The sequence below is a fragment of the Monodelphis domestica genome, chromosome 1 (assembly GCF_027887165.1).
Source record: "Monodelphis domestica isolate mMonDom1 chromosome 1, mMonDom1.pri, whole genome shotgun sequence".
Lineage (NCBI taxonomy): Eukaryota > Metazoa > Chordata > Mammalia > Didelphimorphia > Didelphidae > Monodelphis > Monodelphis domestica.
Genome location: NC_077227.1, coordinates 397,259,619 through 397,283,239, shown reverse-complemented (window position 1 = coordinate 397,283,239; position 23,621 = coordinate 397,259,619). Strand labels below are relative to the sequence as shown.

General features: G+C 44.2%; 1 protein-coding gene across 2 annotated transcripts in view; it reads left to right on the top strand.

Annotated features, from left to right (window-relative positions):
* SOGA1 (suppressor of glucose, autophagy associated 1) overlaps positions 1-23,621 on the top strand; it is a 141,178-nt gene that overhangs the window by 34,711 nt on the left and 82,846 nt on the right. For both annotated transcript variants that reach the window (XM_056811849.1, XM_056811848.1), the window contains exons 2-3: positions 8,778-9,002; positions 16,658-16,816. In XM_056811849.1, coding sequence (XP_056667827.1) covers positions 8,778-9,002; positions 16,658-16,816 — 384 coding nt within the window. The remainder of the gene's footprint in view (positions 1-8,777; positions 9,003-16,657; positions 16,817-23,621) is intronic.

Below are 23,621 nucleotides of genomic sequence, written 5' to 3'. Positions count from 1 at the left end.
TTTCTATGGTTACATGATTCATGTTCTTTCCCTCCCCTCCTCCCAACCCCCCGCCCCATAGCCAACAAGCAATTCCACTGGGTTTTATATGTGTCATTGATCAAGACCTATTTCCATATTATTGATGTTTGCCCTACGATGATCATTTAGAGTTTGTATCTCTAATCATAACCCCATAGACCCATGTGATCAAGCAGTTGTTTTTCTTCTGTGTTTCTACTCCCACAGTTCTTCCTCTGAATGTGGATAGCATTCTTATATTGCTATTAGTAGAGAAGTCCATTACGTTCGATTGTGCCACAGTGTATCAGTCTCTGTGTACAATGTTCTCCTAGTTCTGCTCCTTTCACTCTGCATCACTTCCTGGAGGTTGTTCCAGTTCACATGGAATTCCTTTGAGCACAATAGCCTCAGATACTTTTTGACTGTGTGACCCTGGGCAAGTCACTTAACTTCCCTTGCCCAGCCCTTTCTACTCTTCTGCCTTTGAACCAATACATGGTATTGATTTTAAGATGGAAGGTAAGGTTTTTAGGGAGGGGTAATGATAGGGAAGCTTCCTCACTGTGTGACCCTGGGCACCTTGATTGCTTAGCTTTGCTACTCTTCTGTCTTAGAATTGACACTAATATAGAAGGTAAGGATTTTAAAAAAAATAGTATGGAGTGGGGCATGGAAATGAAACAAAGGTGGGCTTTTGAAGGATGGGGAGGATTGGGATATGGAGGAAGGAGCGAGGCGAGTACTCCAGGCTGAGGGTCAGTATCACCAAAGGGGGAATGTCCTTGGTGTGTCTAGAGGTGAATGGGAAGACCCTGTAGGCTTTCCTTGAGGACAGCTGCTAGGCTGCTCTAGGGAGCTCAGTGAACCAAGCCCAGCATTCACACCCTCCAGCTCTGTTGGGAAAACAAACTAATGCTGCTCTGAGCCATGGCAGGATCTCAGGCATGTCTGTCCCTACTGTTGTTGCCATGGAAACTGCTGGCTCTGTTGGCCCCCTGATTGGCCAAATGCATATTGGGAAAATCAGGAAGGAAAGGGGTAAAGGGAGGGGAAGCCACTCATTTGGGGGAAATAATCTCTGAATCTCAGCATTTGAGGCTATCTAGTCCAGTCCCATAGATTTCCCCTCACTTCACACATGTGTGGAACATGGTCAGGAATCTATTGCCTTTCCTGGGTTCCTCCATTTATTGTCTTTGTTGCTGTGCCTCTGTGCCAGGTGCTTTCCCTCTCTCTGGAATGTTGGCTGCCCCATGGGATGGGGGGTGGAGTCCCTCGGCCTGAGTGGGAGTGGGGCAAGAGACTGTCACTCGAGGGAGAGGTTTGCTTCCCTCCCCTTCTTTCTGTCTAAGATTGCCACAATTTCAAAAAGTGGAAATCTGTCCACCGTAGTAGAAGGGGGGAATGGCTAAAGGGCTGTAGAAAACATTTGCCATGAGGAATCAAGGAAGAGGAGCAAGTCTGGGATAGCAATGGAAGAAACAGAAGGCTCTTTTCTTTTTCTTCTATGTACTCCAGCCAAGCCTGACCTGGAAAGAGTGCCTCTTCTCATTTTATTCCCTATCCCTGGAATGGTTTTATAGGTTCATATAACTGAACCAAAAAGGACCTTTGTTGTCATCTGCTTCAACCTTCTCACTTTCCAGATGAAAAATTGAGACCCCCAAGAAGTTAAATGACTTGCCCAAGGTGACACAGAGGTAGTAAGTGACAGAGCCAGGGTTCAAATCCATATTGAGTCCAGATATGATGCTCTCTCCACTGTGGGCTTGACACTGCCTCTTGCCTTCCTCTTCTTCTCTTGTTGAATTTATAATCATTTCTTTTTTTTTTTAAACCCTTACCTTCCGTCTTAGAGTCATTACTATGTATTGTCTCCAAGGCAGAAGAGTGGTAAGGGCGAGGCAATGGGGGTCAAGTGACTTGCCCAAGGTCACACAGCTGGGAAGTGTCTGAGGCCAAATTTGAACCTAGAACCTCCCGTCTCTAGGGCTGGCTCTCAATCCACTGAGCTACCCAGCTGCCCCCTATAATCATCTCTTTAAATTTGAATGGAAATGCCACCTCTTACAGGAAGCCTTTCCCAGTTTCTCCCTTCTCTATGCCTCTTTAGATTCTCCTTTGTCTTGCTCTTTAATTAAAAAAAAAAATCCTTACCTTCTGTCTGAGTATTGGTTTCAAGGCAGAAGAATGGTAAGAACTAGGCAATGGGGGTTAAGTGACTTATCCAGGGTCACACAGCTAGGAATATGTCTGAGATCACATTTGAACTTAGGACCTCCTGTGTCTAGGCATGGCTTTCTACCCACTGAGCCACCCAGCTGGCCCAGTCTTGCTCTTTTTAAGTAATGCCCTTATGTCTGACTCTTTATGACTCCATTGGGGATTTTCTCAGCAAAGAGACTGAAGTAGTTTTCCATTTCCTTCCCAGCTCATTTGATAGATGAAGAAACTGAAGCAAGCAGTGTTAGGTGACTTGTACGGGGTTCTGGGGTCACACAGCTAGTAAGTATCTGAGGTCAGATTTGAACTCAGGAAGATGAATCTTTCTGACTCCAGGCTTGGCATTCTATCCATTGTACCACCTAGCTGCCTCCATTAATGCACTTACCATGCAATATTGTATAATATGATTATCTAGGTTGATTTCCCCCTCCCCCTTTATTCCTCTCTAGAGTGTGTGTGCTCTGTGAACACATGGGCTGTCTTTATTTATTTTTTTTAACTCTTTACCTTCTATCTTAGAATCAATACTAAGTATCAGTTCCAAGGCAGAAGAGTGGTAAGGGCTAGGCAATGAGGGTTAAGTGACTTGCCCAGAGTCACACAGCTAGGAAGTGGCTGAGGTCAGATTTGAACCCAGAACCTCCCATTTCCAGATCTGATGCTCTATCCATTATGCTTCCTAGCTGCCCCTAGCATCACAGATTGTTTAGAGGTGGATAAATGAGTCCTTAGAAATCATTTCACTCAAATGCCTCATTTTATTTTTTTACTTTTAAACCCTTACCTTCCATCTTAGAATCAATACTGTGTATTGGTTCTATGCCAGAAGAGTAGTAAGGGCTAGGCAATGGGGGTTAAGTGACTCTCCCAGGGTCACACAGCTAGGCAGTGTCTGAGTCTCCCATCTCTGGGCTTGGCTCTCAATCCATTGAGCTGCCCCCTCAGATGCCTCATTTTACCAGGTAGAAGACTGAAGTCTAAATCCACCATGGGGCTGTACAACTTGACCTTGGTGTTGCCTCCTTCCTGGTTCTCCTGGTCAATAATTACCTTCCTCTTTGGGCCTCACATAGCACTTTGTTTTGTAATTTAATATTATGCATTCTGGAGCAGTGAGCTGGCACAGTGGATAGAGTGCTGGGCCTGGAATCAGAATGACTCTTCCTGAGTTCAAGTCTGGCTCAAACACTTATTAGCTGTGTGGCCCTGGGCAAGTCATTTAATCCTGTTTGCCTTAGTTTTCTCATCTCTAAAAGCATCTGGAGAAGAAAATGGCCATCTATTCCAGTGTCTTTGCCCAAAAAAACCCATCAAAACCCTAATGGGGTCATGAAGAGTCCTACAAGACTGAAAAATGACTGAACAGTAATTCTAAAAACAGGCCTCTTGTTTCTGTAAAATGTAAGGATCCATAGAGCATTTCCCTCACAACCGGTGAGGCAACTAGGTAATGAAAGTATCATGATAACCATTTTAAAGACGAGAACACAGGCTCCGATTTCCCAAATTTCAGAAAACTGAAGTCAAAACGTATTGATTTATCGAACACTTACCTCTGGGACAGGCACTGAGTATACGGAAATAAAGACGAGACATCATCCTGCCCTCAAGGAGCTTATAGTCTTCTGAAAAAGATGGCAGGTACCTATACAAGGACACACGAAACGTACAAAATCAATAGAAGGTCATTTTTGCAGGGGGAGATAGGAATTCAGGAGAATCGGGTGAGGCTTCATGGAGAAGATGATGCTGGTGCTGATCTTTGATGGAAATTCGAGAATTGGAAGAGGCAGCAGTGAAGGGGAGTTCATTCCAGCCAGGGGGAGGAGAGCCTACTAGTGCTAAGATACGGAACTAGAAAATGAAAGGACATCCTGTGGGGAGAATAGCAAGAAGGCTGGTTAGACTGCATCATAAGAGTGTTCAGAATAAGGACAACTAGGTGACTCCAGTGGATGGAGAGCCCAGCCTAGAGACGGGAGGTCCTGGGTTCAATTGTGACTTCAGGCATGTCTTAGCTGTGTGACCCTAGACAAGTCACTTAACCCCAATGCCTAGCCCTTACTGCTCTTCTGCCTTGGAACCAATACTTAGTATCAATCCTAAGACAGAAAGTAAGAGTTTTTAGGACAAGGAACAAAAAAAGTGCACAGAATAAAAAGCAAGAGAATTAAGGGACTGTCATTCAAGGCCTTCCATAGCCTGGCACCAACCTGCTAGTCAGCCTTATCTCATACTTCATGTAATCTTTGTTCTGGCCAAATTGAAATACTCTTCCTCCGCTTCCCCGTCTTTCATTCTGCCTGCTGCTTCTCCTTTGTTCATTCTGTCTACTATCCCTAAATATACTCCTCTTCCCCTAATTTCTAAGCAACAGAATGTTTGCTTTTTTTTTTTTCCATTCTTACCTTCCATGTATCGGTTTAATGGCACAAGAGTGGTAAGGGCTATGACTTGTTTAGGCTCACACAGTTAGGAAATGTCTGAGGTCAGATTTGAATCCAGGACTTCCTGGCTCTAGACCTGGCTATCTATTGCCCTTGACTGATTAATTTGATGAAGTTCCTCCTTTTCCTCAAGGCTCAACTTAGATATTTCCTTCTTCAGGAAGCCTTGCCTGACTCTTCCTACCCTCTCCACTCACCAAGGTGAAAGTGTTCTCTTCCTCACCTGTCATAAACTTTGTCTCACATTCCTTTTGCCTCTCTCATTCTCCCTTGCATGAAAGTTATTTTGAGGGGCAGCTGGGTAGCTCAGTGGACGGAGAGCCAGGCCTAGACACGAGAAGTCCTGGGTTCAAATTTGGCCTCAGAAACTTCCTAGCTGTATGACCCTGGGCAAGTCATTTGACCCCCTTTGCCTAGCTCTTCTGCCTTGCAACCAATACACAATAAGCATTCTAAGATGGAAGATAATGGTTTTAAAAAAAAGTTATTTTGTATTTTGTTTCTTCACTGTTTCATTTTAGTTCCTTGACACTAAGGACTGCCCCCACCCGTCTCTGGATGGGCCTTTTTTTAACATAGTGGGTGCTTAATAATGGTTTATTAAATAGAAGCATAAACCAAGAACAACAGGCTTTACAGGCACTCCCCAGAGCCAGGTCTTACTCCTTTCTTCACTGTGGCTGTGACTTCCTCCCACACTGGTCACAGTTTGGCAAAGGGGCAATCAAGGTAACCCAGAAGTTGTGACCCTCTGGACACTGTACCAGTAAGCCAAAAGGTGATGACTTTACAGTTGAGAAGCAGGGACTCACACAAGCATTAGCTGCCACTGATCAGATCAGCCATCAGCTGGCTGGTCTCCCCCTCCCGGAGAGCCCCCACTGAAGGTTAAGAACTCTTTATGGGGCTCCCCAGCTCCCCTGTCCTCCATAGTGTGAGCCTTTCTGTCTGTGTGCTCCATTCCCCGCAGGCTGGGGGGGGGAGCCCATCCAGCACAGACCCTGGGATTGTGTGCCAGAGCCAGAGCCTGTGACAGCCACAAGCCCAGCATTGTCGATTCAGTCCCCTCACGTGGTGAGCTGTGCCAGGCTTTGCTGACCTAGATTTTGACTGCAGCTGGCTGGCTGCTCCCTGTACAGCCAAGAGCCCACCCATTCCTGGGGCCCCCAGGGAGTGAAGTTCAGGAGAATGCCTAGGTCAAATTTAACAAGAAAGAGCCAGAAGTGATTTAATATGGAAATCTTCCATTTTAGGTTTGAAAAAAAAAATCACTTGTATAAATATAGAACGGGAGAGCCCTAGCTTGGAAACAGACATGGGAAAGGATTTGGGGGGTTTGTTTGGGTTGTGTACAGTATCCTCACCAAGGTGATGTGGCTGCTAAAAAAAAATGCTAACAATCTAGAAACCATACCAGGTCTCCCTTTTCCTTCCTAAAAAAGTCTTTTCTTGACCCTGCTCTACCTCCTCCTCATCCTACTACACCTCTCCTCAGAGCCAAATTCCTAGAAAGAGCCAGCTACACCCATTTCCTCACCTCCCACTCACTTTGCTGGCCCTTGGAGTGTGGCTTCCAACTCTACTACTCTTCCAACTGCTCTCTTCCAGGCTACTATCAGTTTCATAATTACCGATTCCGAAAAGCCAATCAATGAGCTTTTTTCTCACTCCTCCTTCCTGACCTCTTGGTGGCTTTTGATGTTCTTGGCCATCCCCCTGCCCCACCTGGGATCATTTTTTTCACTTCTCTGGACTCCAGCACTTACTTTTCCTGCTAAAGAGAAGAGATAATCACAGACATCTCCAGGGTGGACGGGACCTTGGAGGACACCGAGTTTACCTCCACGTCCAATGCAGGTGGTCGGTCATCTAGTCTCTATCTGAATGCATCCAAAGATGGAGAGATTCACATTTCTGAGAGGAAGTCCATTCCTTTCACTGACTGCCAGAACTGCTAGCAGGCTTTTTTTTTTTTTAAATATTTAGCTATCTAATTGTTTATAACTTTGGTCTTAAAATGCTTTCTCTAAAACACATTTTTTTCTTCTAATCTCTTTTCAATAGAATGTACACTTGAAAGCAAGAAATGTTTTACATTAAAATATGCCTGGTGGAGGTGGGGTGGGGCAGCTGGGTAGCTCAGTGGATTGAGAGCCATGTCCCAAAATGGGAGGTACTGAGTTCAAATTTGGCCTCAGGCACTTCCTAGCTGCGTGACCCTGGGTGAGTCACTTAATCCCCCATTGCCTAGCCCTTCTTACTCTTCAGACTTAGAACCAGTAATATCTGTATCCCTTGTGCCTAGCAATGTACCTCACACAATAGGTAGTTAATAAATACTTGACAATACACAATACTGGGTATTGGTTCTAAGATCAAAGAGTGGTAAAGGCTAGGCAGTAGGAGGTAAGTGACTTGCCCAAGGTCCCTAGGAAGTATCTGAGGTCAGATTTGAACCCTAAGCCTGGCTCTTTATCCGCTGAGCCACTTCTCCCTCTAACTTTCAGTATTGCTTTTAGTTTTACTTTCTTGGGGTCAGGCCGAACAAGTCTGACCTCTCTTCTCCAGGACAATTTTTTAAATCTTTAATGTCCGCTGTCCTGTCCTTCTTCCCCCCAACCGCCAATATTCATTTAGTCCAGACCTAGTAACTGTGTTTCACCCCATCTCCATCTTTTCAGCAAGGTTGCCCTAGGCAAGTAACTGTGTATCTCCGTCCTGGGATACTTTATATTGTTTCTTTTCTTCCCTTCTCCAACTTGAGATGATACGAACTATCTCACTTCCTCTTCTCCCTTCCAGATTTGGCTCCTCTCTCCTTGATTGGTTGTTTTGAAGGGCGCTGACCAGCACAAGGCAGAGAATATTAAGAGTTGGGGATTGGGACAGAGAGGAGTGGTGGGAGGAAGTTGGCATCTCTCTGTAAACTGCTGAACTGCTGGTCTTGTGAATGAGCTCTGATTGGCACTGATGGAGCTATAAAATCCACTTAGATCAGGGTGCTTAACCTGGGCTCTGTGAATTCGGTTTCTGTTCATTTTTTAAAATCTCTTGATAATTATATTTGTTTTCTTTTTTAAACCCTTACTTTCCATCTTTGAATCAATATTGTGCATGGTCTAGGCAATATGGGTTAAATGACTTGCCCAGGGTCACACAGCTGGGAAGTGTCTGAGGCCAGATCTGAATGCAGGACCTCCCATCTCTGGGCCTGGCTCTCTATCCACTGAGCCACCTAGCTGCCCCTTGATTACCATATCTCAATAAAGCTAGTTTCCTTTATAATCCTATCTATTTTACTTTATGCATTTAAAAATGTGATTCTGAACGGAGATCTTGGCTTTCCCAGACTGCCCCATGGTGTCTGTGATACAAAAGAGATTTAAGAATAACTGACCTAGCTGAAATTATGAGTTGTTTCAGTTTTGAAAAGGGAGTGTAGGGTGTTAAAAAGCTCCCAGAATTTGAACTCTAAAGATTTGGGTTCAATTCTTGGCTGCCATTTCCTTTATGAACACAGGTCTCTGTGCCTCAGTTTCCCCTCCATAAAGTAAGGACTTGATTAGAAAGTCTCTAAGGGTCCTTCCAGCTCAAAAAGTCTTACAATGCTAAGTTTGATTCTATTCTTTCCTTTGCTTTTGAATAACGCACAATTTCTATAGCCCTTTAAGTTTATAACACACTTTGCTCATGGGAACCTTATAAGGTAGATTGTACAAAAATCATCCTCTCTTTTACAGATGAAGAAAGGGGCTGAGACAGATTAAATAAGCTGCCCAAGGCCACACAGCTTGGTGCCCAAGTTCAGTGCTATTTGCACTATTCCATGCTTTCTCTGCTTGTTGTTTCATATTTTCAAATCCTGGCTCTCGACTAGATTGGAAGCCCCTTTGAGCCCAGGGCATAAAGGAGCTTCCTTAGGCCCTTCTACCTCATGCCCCCTGGTAGTTTGGGGCACAGCATACAGCCAGGGCTCAGTAACTGACTTGAGGAAGGCCCAGCTGCACTGGTGTAGGGAAATAGAAGGGAGGCCAGTTAAGAAATGGTGACCAGGACACAGGGGACGCTGCAGGACTAAAGCTTTTGCCCTCTTCTCTCTAGGATGAGATTGAAGAGCTCCGGGCTGAGATGCTGGAGATGCGGGATGTCTACATGGAGGAGGATGTCTACCAGCTCCAGGAGCTCCGGCAGCAACTGGACCAAGCCAGCAAGACCTGCCGCATCCTGCAGTACCGTCTACGCAAGGCAGAACGTCGTAGCCTCAGAGTGGCTCAGACAGGCCAAGTGGATGGGGAGCTCATCCATAGTCTGGAGCAGGATGTCAAGGTGAGTCATCAAGAGGAGAGCTCTTATCCATTCACTTCATTCATTCATTCATTCATTCACCATTTAATATGTGCCTCCTTAAAGTAGGAACCAGGGAGAGAGAATTTAGATAAGATGCAGTCCCTGCCCTCATGGATTTAATGGTCTAGTATAGGCCAAGACAAATTTCTATAACAGTAATGAATGATATATTTAGTAAGTGCATTTGAAAAGTACCGAGTGCTATATTAGGTCTGAGGGGGAAGTTCATCACTCCTAGGGGATTGGGATTAGGAGCTCATAGATACAGAACTAGAAAGAACCTCAGAGGCCAGCCAGCCCAATCTTTTCATTTTATAATCAGAGAAACTCTTGCCTCTTTTGTTTGTTATTTGCCCAAGGTCACACAGGTAGTAAATGTACATGCCAAAAGTGAATTTTGAACCCAGATCTTTTTAATTCAGAGTCAGCGTGACTTCTAAAGCTTCCTAGAGGAATTGACATATTTGTTAAGCTTTAAAAGATTGAGGGAAAGGGGGCATCTGGGTGGCTCAGTGGAGGGAGAGCCAGGTCTAGAAATGAGAGTTGAAATCTGGATTCAGACACTTCCTAACTCTGTGACCCTGGGCAAGTCACTTAACCTTCATTGCCTAGCCCTTACTGCTCTTCTGCCTTGGAATCTACACTTAATATTGATTCTAAGAAAGAAGAGGTTTAAAAAAAATTGGAAGAAATTCAATAGCAAAAGAATGGCCAGATCCCAAATTGCAAAGTGCCTGTTCATTCTATTTCTGGGGCTTAGGCACTCTTGAGAATCCCTCCTGGGCTATAGGATGTGACCGGCCTAAAGAACAATCATGCATTCCCTGGGTGGTATGTGATATAACCTGATTGTCTTTGAGAAGGAATAAGATGCCATGGTTTTTTGTGCATTTAGTGCTAAAGAGGCTGCTGAATTTTAGCTTGGAGCCCTTCTGTAAGAAAAGTCCAGAACTGGGGCTGATCTCAAGTTTTATCCAAACTTTGTATTTTCCTCGGCACCTATCAGTGTTTTGCACCCAGAAGGCCCTTAATAAATGTGTGATGAGCTATAAGTAAGCCGTGCTGGCTAGCTCACTTATTGCTAAAGAGGCTGCTGAATCCTGCCTTGGAGCACTCCTTTCCAGCCAAGCACCTCTTGCCTGTTTTCCTTTAAATATGGACTATTGCTATGGGCCTGGGCAGAGCCATAGCATTTGGAGTTCCTGGCCTCTCTGGCCCTGGGCATAGTACCTGCCATCTCCCCTTGCTTTAGTCAGGAGAACACAGTAAAGAGCGTTATGGAGGCCAGGAGGCCAGGCTCCCTCGAGGAGAGAGATGGCATTTGAGTTGAACTTTAAGGGTTGGTAGAAACTCAGCAAGGGAAGAGAAAGGGGAGACCCTTTTTCTTCAAACACATACAAAAACAGACTTTAAAAAACTATGACCGTAACATTGTCCACACACACAAACATTTTGATATAGAAAGAATAAAAAAAAAAGATCATATGTGAAAATGTGGCCGTCTCATTTGTGCTGTGAGTTTGGGTGGGGTGGAGGGAATAGTATATTAAATTTCACAAAATAGTGCAGAAACTGGGAGGACGCGCTCTCCATAGAGAGGGTGTCAAGGAGGCAGGAGTACACAGGGAGTGTTTAAGGGGCAGAGAGTTTCCTGGGTTAACTAGACTGTAGAGTGAATTGGTTAGAAAATAAGGCTGGAGAGCCTGGGTAGCATCCAATTGTAAAGGACTCAGACTGCCAAGTGGAAGAATTTGAATTTTATTCAACAGGCAGGCAATAGGGAGACACTGAAGATTGTTGAGCAGAGCAATAATAGCAGATCTAGGAGTAAGGAAGAGGTAGTGTAGAAGGTTGAACTGGAGCTGGAGGGGAATGGAGGTGGGAAGATGTTTTAGGAAATGCTTTCCCAAAGTCCCCAGGCAGTTTTGCAAACTGGGTAGCAAAGTACATCCCCATTAAGTCCTTTCGTTTCCGTTTCCCAGGAGCCTGATTTCCCAGAGGAAAATTTGTTAAGTGAAGTCAGCGGAAGAGTGGAGGCTTGGGTCACACGGGGAGACAGCTCTGGAGTGCCTAGGACTTGCCCTCCCAGGGCGAGGGGCTCAGGAAGTCACCACCGGCCCCCATCCAGGGACTTGCCTTGGGTTTTAATTGGCTAATCCCATGGCTGATGGCAGCTGCTTCTCCCCTCCTCCTTCGGGGCTTAGAAAACCATGACCTCATTCACATTCTTGCTACATGGCTTCTAGCAGCTCTTGTCCTGTATGTGGGGCGTGGGAGAAGCATCACTAACCAGGAATGAAGCTTTCATGAAACTGTCCGTGTGGGTCCCGCCTCAAGGGAGATCTGGGGGTTGGCTTGGGCAGTTCTGAAAGGATAAATGAAGGATTTCCACAGAGGGAAATGTGATTGGTCAGGGAGACTGCACTGTGCTGTAAGGGGGCTCCCGGCGAGGTTTAGGCTGACTTCTCTGGCCAGCTTACTTATCCTTCCAGGCCCTCAGGCCGCGGCCACCCACATCCCCGCAGGGCCCTCGATAACTAAGAATATTTTTGTGATCTGACAAATCTAGCAGTTTGGTTCAGCTGCTCTCACATTTATTAAGGTCCTCTGTGTGCAATGCACTGTTAGGTGCTGGGGAAAATAAATAAACTTTACATCAGACTCAGTTCTTGCCCTCATGGAACTCACAGTCCAAAGGGAGGAAAAGAAACACACATGGAAAAATTATATAAAAGTCATCCAACATTTATTAAATGCCTGGTGTGGACCGGGCACTGTGCTAAGCACTTTACAATTATTATTTCATCTAACCCTCACAAGAGCACTGTTATTTCCCCCATTTTACAGATGAGGAAATGGAGGGTAAACAGGTTAAGTGACTTACCCAGGACCATACAGCAACTTGTGTCTTGAGGCGATATTTGAACTCAGATCTTCCTGAGGCCAGGCCTTGTGCTCTATCCACTGTACAGCCTAGCTGCCCATGTTAGAGAATTCTCGGTGAGGTGCTTCCATTCCCTGAGCCTCAGTGTCCATCCATAAAGAGTGGGTAATAATGCCTGCCTTGCCTCCTTCATAGAGATATTGTGAAGAAAGTGCTTTGATTGAGGAAACAGAGGTAGACTGAGGTCAAGTGACTTGTCAAAGTCACACTGCTGATAATATCTGAGGCTGGATTTGAACTCATGATGTCTTGAGTCCACTTCTTTGCAATTTGGGATCTGGCCATTCTCTTTGCTATTGAATTTCTTCCAATTTTTTTTAAACCTCTTCTTTCTTAGAATCAATAGTAAGTGTTGATTGTAAGTGAACAGCCAGGTCTAGAAATGAGAATACAATAAAAGAATAGTTTCCATTTCCATAGCTCTTGACCATCTTTTAAAGTGTACTTTCTGGGGCAGCTGGGTAGCTCAGTGGATTGAGAGTCAGGCCTAGAGATGGGAGATCCTGGGTTCAAATCTGGCCTCAGCCACTTCCTAGCTGTGTGACCCTGGACAAGTCACTTGACCTCCATTGCCTAGCCCTTACCACTCTTCTGCCTCAGATCCAATATACAGTATTAATTCTAAGGCAGAAGGCGAGGGTTTTAAAAAATAATAAAATAAAAAATCAATAAATACAAAGTATTTTCAGGGGGAAGAGTACTAGTGTCTGGGACAGCAAAAAAAGGCTCCTTGTCAGAGGCAATGCCTGAGCTGAGCTTCGAAAGAAGCTAAGGATTCTTGGCAGTGGAGATCTAAATTATTACTGGGATGGGGAACCTCTTGGGCCAAGCATGGAGATGGGAGATAGAAAGTGGGGGGGGGGTGAGCTGGGTGGCTCAGTGGATTGAGAGTCAGGCTTAGAAATGGGAGGTACCAGGTTCAAATCTGGCCTCAGACACTTCCTAGCGGTGTGACCCTGGGCCAGTCACTTATGTAATATTTAAAGGAATCGTAGTGTATAGAAGAGGTATAGGGGATAACAAAGGTTTTGTAACAGGGAATGGAGGGGTTGAAGGGAGAGAGGAAATATGGCTGCTGGTGAGGTAAAAGTTTTCCTTGCCACACTTGACCCCCATGGCCTAGCCCTTACGGCTCTTCTGCCTTGGAACCAATACACAGTATTAAGTCCAAGATAAAAGGTAAGAGCGTAAAAAAAAGAAAGTAAGTCATGCAGGAGGACCAGCAAGGTGGCCAGTCTAGCACGTCCAGAGTCCATGAAGGAGAGGAGCGTGTGGTTAACTGGAAGGGAAGCCCTTCTAATTCTGAACCGCGTAATTTATTGCCAGGCCCCAGTGAGCATCTACTCTAAACCCCTTTTTTTACAGATGAGGAAAGTGAGGTCTGTAAAGGGGAAGTGACTTGACTAAGGTCACACACACAGTAAGCAAGGACTAAAACCCAGCTCTTCCTTCTACAGTCCAGAAAACTTTTTGATGCTTAATGCTGCCTGTCAGTTGACAGTCAAGTCAAGGGAACAAGGATATACGAAGTGCCTACGACGTGTCAGGCACTCTACAAAGACACACAGAAAGGCAGGAACCACCACTGCCCTTGCAGAGCCCACAGTCCAACCGGGGAGACAACATTCAACTATGCACCAACGAGCAATCTCCGGGATAAATTAGAATCATCTCAGAGGGAAAGCCTGGCACAGAGGGGCGCAGGGAAGTAGGTTTAAGAGGTGGGATGTAGTTTGACGTATTCATTGTGCAGAGGAGAGGCGAGCGGGGAGGCCGTGCTGGGGAGGAACGTCAGGAAAGAGAGCCAAATCGGGAAGCAAGGGAGAGAGGGCTCGGCGCTGGATCTCGGGCAGATTTTTAAGTTTATGTTAAGGACTCCCAACTTCAGGAGCATTTTGAGGTATAAATGGAGTCGCTCTCACTCTGAGACATTCACCTACTTGGCAAGGCTGCTCCTGAGTGATCTGGTTCATGTTTGGTCAATCAGTCAACATTCAGTAAATATTTATTAAATGCTTACCATGTGCCGAGCACTGGGCTAAACACTACAATTATAATCTCCCTTGATCCTCATCAAAAACCCAGAGAGATACGCTGTTATTTCCCCCATTTTACAGATGAGGAAATGGAGGCAAACAGGTTAAGTGACTTACCCAGGACCACACAGCAACTTGTGTTTTGAGGCTATATTTGAACTCAGATCTTCCTGAGGCCAGGCCTTGTGCTCTATCCACTGTACCGCCTAGCTGCCCATGTTAGAGAACTCTCAGTGAGCTGCTTCCATTCCCTGAGCCTCAGTGTCCATCCATAAAGAGTGGGTAATAATGCCTGCCTTGCCTCCTTCATAGAGATATTGTGAAGAAAGAGCTTTGAAAACTATAATTGATGTAGAATTATTAGTGATACAGAAATGTGAGCTGTTAGTATTACCGTGGAACTGCTCAGATCATTGGTTGGGGAGAAAAGGAGGCTTTCATTTTTAATTCAAAATATCTTGAGGGGGGGCAGCTGGGTGGCTCAGTGGATTGAGAGTCCAGCCTAGAGATGGAAGATCTTCGTTTCAAATGTGGCCTCAGACACTTCCCAGCTGTGTGACCCTGGGCAAGTCACTTGACCCCCATTGCCCAGCCCTTACCACTCTTCTGCCTTGGAACCAATATACAGTATTGATTCCAAGACCGAAGGTGAGGGTTTAAAAATATATGCTTTGGCAGAATAAGTATGAAAACGAAAATATCATTTTCAAGATTAAACTTTTTGTCTCTGCTTCTTTTTTTTTTTTAAACTCTTACCTTATGTCTTAGAATCAATACAAAGTATCTTTCCCAAAGCAGGAGAGCAGTACGGTTAGACAATGGGGGTCAAGTGACTTGCCCAGGGTCACACAGCTGGGAAGTATCTGAGGTCAGATTGGAACCTAGGACCTCCCGCCTCTAGGTCTGGCTCTCAATCCACTGAGCTACCCAGCTGCCCCCTCTCTGCTTCTCCAAAACCTAATGGTCAGATTTATCTTCTCCTTTCTACCCTTGGAATAGCACCTTTCATACCTATTATGGCCTAGTGCCAGGTACCTGTTCTATGTAACTCAGAATGCAACTTAAGTCCATTCCTGCATAAAATCCTCCATTTGCTATGGAGCTGAGTGAGGCAGACCTTAGGAGAGTGTGAGAGACCCACCCAGCTATTGCAAGATGGGACTCTTCAAGGCCAGAAGAGGGTTAGTCCCAGCTCTGCCACTAATTCCTTATTTATGTGACATGGAGCATATCAAATCTCTTTATTTCTCTGAACCTAAGTTTCCTTATCTATCAATTGAGTATAATCTTTTTTCACTTATAATTCACCTAACTTTTGTTTTTATACACCCTCATTTCCCAATATACTTCCTTCCAAGAGCACTATACCTTGAAACAAAGAAGGAAAACAAAAGAAAAGCAGTTCAATCGAGTCTGAAAATATGACTTATCCTGCCTTCTTACCCCTCCTTCTTCCCCCTGCCAACAAGAGAGGGAGGTACATATTCTCAGTTCTTCCTCAGGACCAGGCTTGGTCATTTAATTACACAAAATTGGATAATGTTGTTTTTCTTTCGATTTCCATTGTTGAAGTCATGGCGTTGTATTGTCTTCCTGCTCCCGTTTTCTTCACTTTGCATCAGTTCATATAAATCTTCCCCTGATTCTCAGTCTTCATATTCATCATTCTTACCACACTATCATAGTCCATTACATTCACATACCATATTTTGTTTAGCCATCCCCTAATTGATGGACATCTCCTTTATTTCTAGAGCTTTGCTTTTGTTGTATAAGGGACTTTTTCTTTAATCATTGACCTTCTTCTAGTATCAGGCACAAGGATTCTTTTTTTTAATTGTATTTTCCCCACTCCAATTATATACAGAAATAACAGACATTTTGCAGTCCAAATTCACTTTCTTCCTCACTACCTTCTCCTCTACCTAAGGCAGCAAGAAATATAAGTTATACAGTGATTTTTTTTTTCTGATTTGATATTTTGTTTCCTCCATTATATGTAAAAACAGTTTTTAATATTTTAAAAAATTTTGAGTCTCTAATTCTCTTCCTCCCTTCTCTTCCCCCTTTCTGAGACAGTAATTAATCTGTTATAGATTTTACATGTAAAACACTTTTCTATATTTATCCTTTTGGGGTGCAATCATTCTTTTTAAAATAATATTTGATCTTTCCCCAGTTATGTATAAAAACAATTTTTAAACTTTTTTGTGTGTGTACCAAATTCTCTCCCTCCTTCCCACCTTCCTTCCTTCATTTCCTCCCATCTCTCCCCCTTTCCTGAGATGGTAAGCAATCTCATATAGATTTTACATGTGCAATCATGTAAAACAGTTTTTTGGGGGGCCACAGTAATTCTTAAGATGCTTCCTTTACAGATCTGAAGCTTACTTACTGCCTGTGTGACCTTAAATAAATCTTATTTCTGAGCTTCGGTTTCAGTTTCTTCATGTCTAATTTGTGCCAGTCACAGTAAGTGATATCCAGCCTCCTTCCTTCTTTAAAATCTATGACCCTCTAACCCAAGAAAACAGGACGAGATCACAGATTTGAAAGAAGCGGCTGGGCTTATTTACATCTGTGGGGTCTAGAAGGTGGCCCAAGGCTCTGGACACCCAGATCACTCACTCCGCCTCTCTTCTCTGGATGTGCAGGTCTCCAAAGACATCTCAGTGCGTCTGCATAATGAGCTGGAGGCGGTGGAAAAGAAGAGAATCCGACTGGAGGAGGAGAACGAAGATCTCCGCCAGAGGCTGATTGAGGCTGAGCTGGCCAAGCAGGTGCTACAGCATGAGATGGACAAACCTCGGGAGGTGAGCCTGGTGGGGAGCGTGAGTGAGAGAAGTGCTAGACAGAGCCTTCACAGCCCACATAAACTGAGAACTTCTTGAAAGCCCACAAGAGTATAGGGAAGTAAAACTGGCTTTTTTGGTCATCTTTCACTTCCTCCAAATATTAGCGAGTTGAGACTGAAGGCTCTGCTTATTTTAATTTAGAAAGTCCATATGGTATGGGGATAGTGTTGTAGTACAGTAGAAAGAGCAATAAAATTAGTGTCTCGGGACCTGGATTCAAACTCTGCCTTTACGTATGACTTTGGTTAAGTCATTTAACTTCCCTGGGGAGTCCCTTCCAGTTTGAACTCTCTGACTTTGGCTCTATTATGAACACAGGACTTGTACTCAAGAGACCTGGCTTCAACAAACCTGTTTTCTTCCTCCCACCTTACCCCCTTTTTTAAAAACCCTTACCTTCCATCTTAGAATTAATACTATGTATTGGTTCCAAGGCAGAAGATCAGTAAGGGCTGAGTTAAGTGACTTGCCCAGGGACATACAGCTAGGAAGTATCTGAGATCAGATTGGAACCCAGGACCTTCCATCTCTAGATCTGGCTCTCTATTCACTGAGCTGCCTCTCTTCTTTTTTTTTTAAAAGATTTATTTTTTTCCCCTCCCTCTCCCTCTCACTTCCTCCCTATTGGAGAAAAAAAGAGACAAAAGGAAAGGAATACAAAACTCTAGGAGCAAATATGCATAGTCAAGCAAAACCAGTTCCCATGGTGTGTGTTCAAAAATGCATATCTCATTGGTATCCTGAGTCAGTTCCCTCTGTCAGGAGGCAAGGTAGCATGATCATCCTATAGTCCTCTGGAAATCTCTGTTGTGAGGTCAGGTAAGCCTCCTCCATTCTCTGAGCGATGGCTGTACATCTGTAAATTGGGGGTAAGAAAATGAACACGTACCTACCTCATCAGTTTTTTATGAGGAAAGCACACTGGGGGCCTTAAAGCCCTGTAGAAAGGTGAGCAGCATTAAATATCTTGCCAGCATTTCCCCCAGCAAAATCTGCTGAGTCCCATTTCCTTCCCTGGAGGGCTCCCAGAGGTATTATAGTTTCCCCCTGAAAAACAGCCTTCCGGATTTTACAACCTGATGCTACCTACGCTTTTCCTCCTTGACTTGTTTCCAGACTGACGCCACGGACAATGCCGCTCCCCAGGTTACTTGCTTTCCAGCTAAAGCAGGGTTTTCCAGGTCAGACATCAAGGACGAAGTGGCCTGTTAATGTATGAGCTGTGGGAGCACTGGGGCTGCTTGTTGCCAGGATCGAAAGAAGTTAAAAGGACTCTGAACAATGTGAAACCTATGGGACTCCCTTCAGAGGCTTCAGGCCAGTGCTGTCCTTTGAAAGGCAACAGGCAGTGAGGGCAGGCTTTTATTTCACTGAAACCCTTTTAACACCACCGCATTATACATTTCCTCTTTCCACCTTGAAACCTCCTGTGCATTTTTTTTAAGAGTTAGGCAAAACCAAATAACAAAATAACCCAGTTTGATAATAAATGCAAAATCTCACATACATTCCCCCTCTCCCCTCACCTGTGTAGGGTTCAGAGATCTAGAACAGGAAGGGATCCCCAGGGCCTGTCTCACTAAACTCTCTCATTTTACATAAAAGGAAACTTTGTGTGTGTGTGTGTGTGTGTGTGTGTGTGTGTGTGCACGTGTGTTGTACGGATTAAAATTTAAAGGGTTGGACTAAATATATGAGTACGTTTGCCAAAATTAATATATATCTCAAGTCAGGATTGCTTTTTAGCAATTTTTTTTATAAAATAGAGGGAAAGAGTGAAAGTAGAGAAATGAGAGAGTAATTACTCCAGCCCAGTCCGAATCAGGCGGGGCTTCAGAGGCTCCAGCAAAGGGGGCCCAAAGATAAATTAAACAAGGGTGTTAGCCACAAGGCCCCACGAGGAGCCTCTCCAGAGACTAGTACCTCCAGAAAGGAGTCAGCCTTTTTTTCACTCACCCATGTGGCAGTTCTAAAGGAAAATCAAAGAGCAGTCTTGAGTTCTCAAACCTGAGCTCCTTCAAGGTCAAGTTCTAAGGCGAAAGAGCTGGTCACAGGAAGTTATCGTCACTTTTAAAGACCATTCCTTTTGTCACTTCCTGTGCCTTCCTTCCACTTTACGTGGACCAATTGCAGCTATAGCTCTGCTTAGGTCTGCCCAGGGGCCAGTTAACTGATTCTGATTCATCACCCACTTTCACACACTTGGGTCACAGACCTCCCCATACTTAAGGATAAGTGGGGTGTATATGTTTCTGGTGATTAAATCTAAAAATGGGCAGGGGAGAGTTAATCTCATCTTCACAATATATATAATATGATAGAACTAATTTTATATGTGTGTATATATGCAAACTCAGGGGAAGTTAAGTGACTTGCTATAGATCACACAAGTAATAAAAGAGCAGGATTAGAACAAAGGTCTTTTGGTACCTGAGCTTTATTCTTTTTTTTTTTAAACCCTCACCTTCCATCTTGGAATCAATACTGTGTATTGGTTCCAAGGCAGAAGAGTGGTAAGAGCTAGGCAATGGGGATTAAGTGACTTGCCCAGGGTCACACAGCTGGGAAGTATCTGAGGCCAGATTTGAACCTAGTACCTCTCGTCTCTAGGCCTGGCTCTCAATCCACTGAGCTACCCAGCTGCCCCCTGAGCTTTATTCTTTCTACTGCTGCCTTTCTATAATTTAGAGCAAGTCACTGGCCTAAAAGGAGATGAGGTTTCTCAGCCCTCTCCCCATCCCCTTCTTTGAAACCAAGATAATTCATTGCAATGAGTTGTTTTGCTGTCTTTTAGTGTTGTTTTGACTTGTTTTCTTGTGGTTGTGTTTATATTCAGTGTCCTGGTTTTGATTTTCTTGCCTTATATCAGTTCACCGAAGCTTTCTAAGGGCAGACTGTTATGGGGTAGATTTCCCTGAGGGCTGTTTTTTTCTCTAATAAAGTGGTATTGATTGGCAGCTGCCTAACAAGTGGGAAGCTAGGAACAAATTGAGTTCAGTGCTATTCATTTTGTGGACTATTTGCTGTGTACCTACAACTATGCTTGATCTTGGGGAAGGAGAGGAAGAAGAAGGGGAGATAGAAAGTATTTATTGTAGCCCTTGCTTGCTTAAAATGAATTTGAATAGACAAGACACCCAAAAGAAACTGTCATCTGGAAGGATGAGACAGTGGAAGATCAAGTCCTGACTTGCATAAAATGGAATAGAGACAGTTAGTTCTGTCGGAGAGAGAATGGGAGCTCTGAGACAGGGCCCTGGCTTTGGGAGATCTCTGCACACTGCCTCCAGAGCCACTTAGAGTCTGGGTGAGCCTCCTGCCCTGCCAGCTACTGTGTGACACTGAGCAAGTCACCTGACCGTGGAGCACTAGGCAAGGATGGCCGAAAAGAACAAGACCAAAGGAAGACTGGGAAAGGAAATCTAGAGGAGGGTCAGGAGAAAGGCTTGGAGAGGGATCTGTGAATGCAGAACTCAAAATTTGGCTGAAGTATTTCTAACGAATAAGTACCTACTTGTTTGGGCATCTGAACAATTGAAAGTTTGTCTTAAGTGGATGATGTTATTTCTTGTTAATAAAAGAAATGTTCTTGGCATCTTCTTCCTCTTTTAAACTATTACCTTGTCTTAGAATCAATTCTAAGTATTAGTTCCAAGGCACAAGAGAGGTAAAGGGTCAGGCAATAGGGGTGAAGTGACTTGCCCAGGGTCACACAGCTAAGAAGTGTCTGAGACCAAATTGGAACCCAGGACCTTCCAGCTCTAGACCTGGCTTTCAATCCACTTAGCAACTAGTTGCCCTGCCTTCTTAATTAAAAAAAAAAAAGCCCTTCACCTTCCTCTTATGCCTTCCCCCTTTAGATTGTAGCCTCATTGAGGGCAGTGACTGCCTTTCTTTTTCTTATTTGTATCCCCAGTGCTTAGCACCAGCCCTGCACAGAGCATGCTTATCATGTCTACTGTATCCCTCACAATGCTGTTTGGATTGCATGAAGATTCAGGACACTTACCTGGTTTTAATGTATTGATGATCATACAAAAGCTAAAGGAATAACCTGCTAGTGTGTGATGAAGCTCTCCTTCAGGGTCCCTTTCCTGCTCTTAGTTTTCGCCCACAGTAAAGAAGAGGCCAATCAGGAGCTGTCCAGCATCTCTTCAGTATCAAATAGAAAGTCCTTTGTTTGGCATGTGTCCTGGCCCCCTCCTACCTTTTCAGTCTGCTTTCTCTTGACTTCCTTCCAGCTCTCTGGCCTAATTGCTGTTCTTCAAACATGACACTCCATCCCTTGTTTCTGTGCTTTGTGCTGGTGATCCCCCATGCCTAGAATGCTCCTTTCCCCGCCTCTGCTCTCTTAGAAGTTCCAGCTCAAATGCCACATCCTCTAGACCTTTCCCAGTCCCCCCAGCTGCTAGGGAATTCCCCTTTATGGCTCCGTTCCATCTATTCTGTATGAATCTTGTGAGTGCCTGCTTGTGATATGCTGTCTCCCCCATTAGACTGAGACCTCCTTGAGGGCTTGTTTTTCTGTTTCTTTGAATCCCCAGAGCCAACACAGTGCCCGGCACATAGTAAATGCTCAATAAATGTATGTGGATTGACTGTTTAGTCTCCAGACTGGCCTGAGAGGCTACCAAAGGATTGGGACTAAGCTGTTTTATGCTTTGGTATAAACAAAGGAGCTGGTGCCCTTTATAAGTGCATCAGTCTATGGTAAACAATGCAAAGATCATGTACAGGCTAGCCAAGGATATACTGACGAGTTTTTATAATTCTTGTAGATTAGATTGTGGTTGGCCTTATCCATCCCTTTGCCTGCTTCTGATTAAGGTTATCCTCTCTCCTCTGTCTGGAAGAAGAGGCCTAGTAGGACCAGGCTGCTTTATCCTTTCTTGCCTTGGTCTTCTGATCTAACTACTTCTTTGTTTTTTAAACAATTACTTTCCATCTTGGAATCAGTATTATGTATTGGTTCCATGGCAAAAGAACTGTAAAGGCTAGGCAATGGGGTTAGGTGACTTGCCCAGGGTCACACAACTAGAAAGTATCTGTGACTGGATTTGAACTCAGGATCTCCCATCTCCACACCTGATTCTCTATCCACTGAGTCACCAGGCTGCACCCTACTCTACCTACTTCTGATCCTTGTTTTTATTTCTTGTACTGTAGGACCACATAACCACTGGATATGTCTCTTTGGGTGAATCATTTTATGTCTCCATTTTCCCAGAAATGAAGTCATTACCTTCATTGTGATGTTTAGAGCCTGCTGTGTTCTGGACTCCTTTGGATGAAAATGCTTTATTAACTAAAGGTGGTAGTTAGTATTCTTACAGGTCTTTGAGCATGTTTTAACAAGGCGAGGAGCTGCCTTAGCTAGGTCTTTGCTGTGGACCTCAGCAGTTTGTAGTCTTGATATTCCCAGAACTCTATATGAGTATTTGAAGTAGGATTTGTGGTCTAGTGGAAAGAGACTTGGGCTAGGAATTGGGAGGTCTGGCTTCATGGCAAACAAACTATATAAACCAGAAAAATTACTTTATATATGGCTATAAAATGACACTAAACCCCATCTATAAAATGAGAATATCTTATGTTCTAGCTGGAACTCCCAGCTAGATAGACCACTATGATTGTGGTCTTCAAGCAAAGGCTAGAGGAAGAAAGGATCCTTATGTCATGTAGGGGTGAGCCCTCCCTTCCCACCCTTGAGAGTCTAGAAATCATGGATGAGAATCACAGAGTACAAAAACATCTCATAATATGAACTATGATTATTGCTTTAATACCTCCAGTGGGAGGGGATGGGGTGTTCTGGAAAGATTAGCACTTCTGGTGTAAGGGCTTGCCATGCCCCTTTCAGGGCTTTTCATCTACCTTTAGTGTCTACCTGTCACCTTGCTCTCACCTGTGGCTTTAAGAAGCTGTAATGTGTGCAGCAGCCACACCCCAATAAACCCCATGTCAACAGATGGACTAAACCAGATGCAGGGACTTCAACCTATCCTTTGTGAGTTAGGTATCTACCCCACTCATGTAAAGACTTTCTCCTCTGGAATGGGCAGATGAGAACCATTTGTTCCATACAGCTGCCATGGAGATAGCTGAAGCACAGACTGTGGAGTGCTTAGAAACTTGGTTAAACATTGAAGACTCCAAGGTCATCCATTATATCTCAAGCCATCACCAATCCTGACTTTTGTCTTGCCACTGGACTTCGGTGTCTCTGGAAGAGAGAATGAGAATGACAGCTTTGTATAACTGCCTCACTGAAATCTGATTCCCAGGCAAGTCAAGACATTACCCAGTGACAGCACTGGTCCTCTTCAGAAGCTGAAGGACAGCAGCAACAGTACTGCAGGTATCTATGGTTTCACTGATGGGCATATTCCCTCTTCCAAAAAGGATCCATTTTAGTGGATGAGCTGCCTGGTTGAAGATCTAGTAAGGACACTGAGGAGTGGTCCCACAGGTAGGAAGAGAACCAGAAGAGAAGAGAATTGAATCACAGAAATGAAGGAAGGAAGGGAGTATTGAGAAAAAAGTGACTGACAGTGTTAGAGGCCTCAGAGAGGTCTAGAAGAATGAGGATGGAGAAGACTGATCTTGAAATTTCTTTTTTGTTTGTTTGTTTTCAACATTTTATTTTATCTTATTTTCATTGTAAGTTATTTATTTAGTCAATTTAGAACATTATTCCTTGGTTACAAGAATCATATTTTTTCCCTCCCTCCCCCCCATTCACCCCTCCCATAGCCGACGAGCA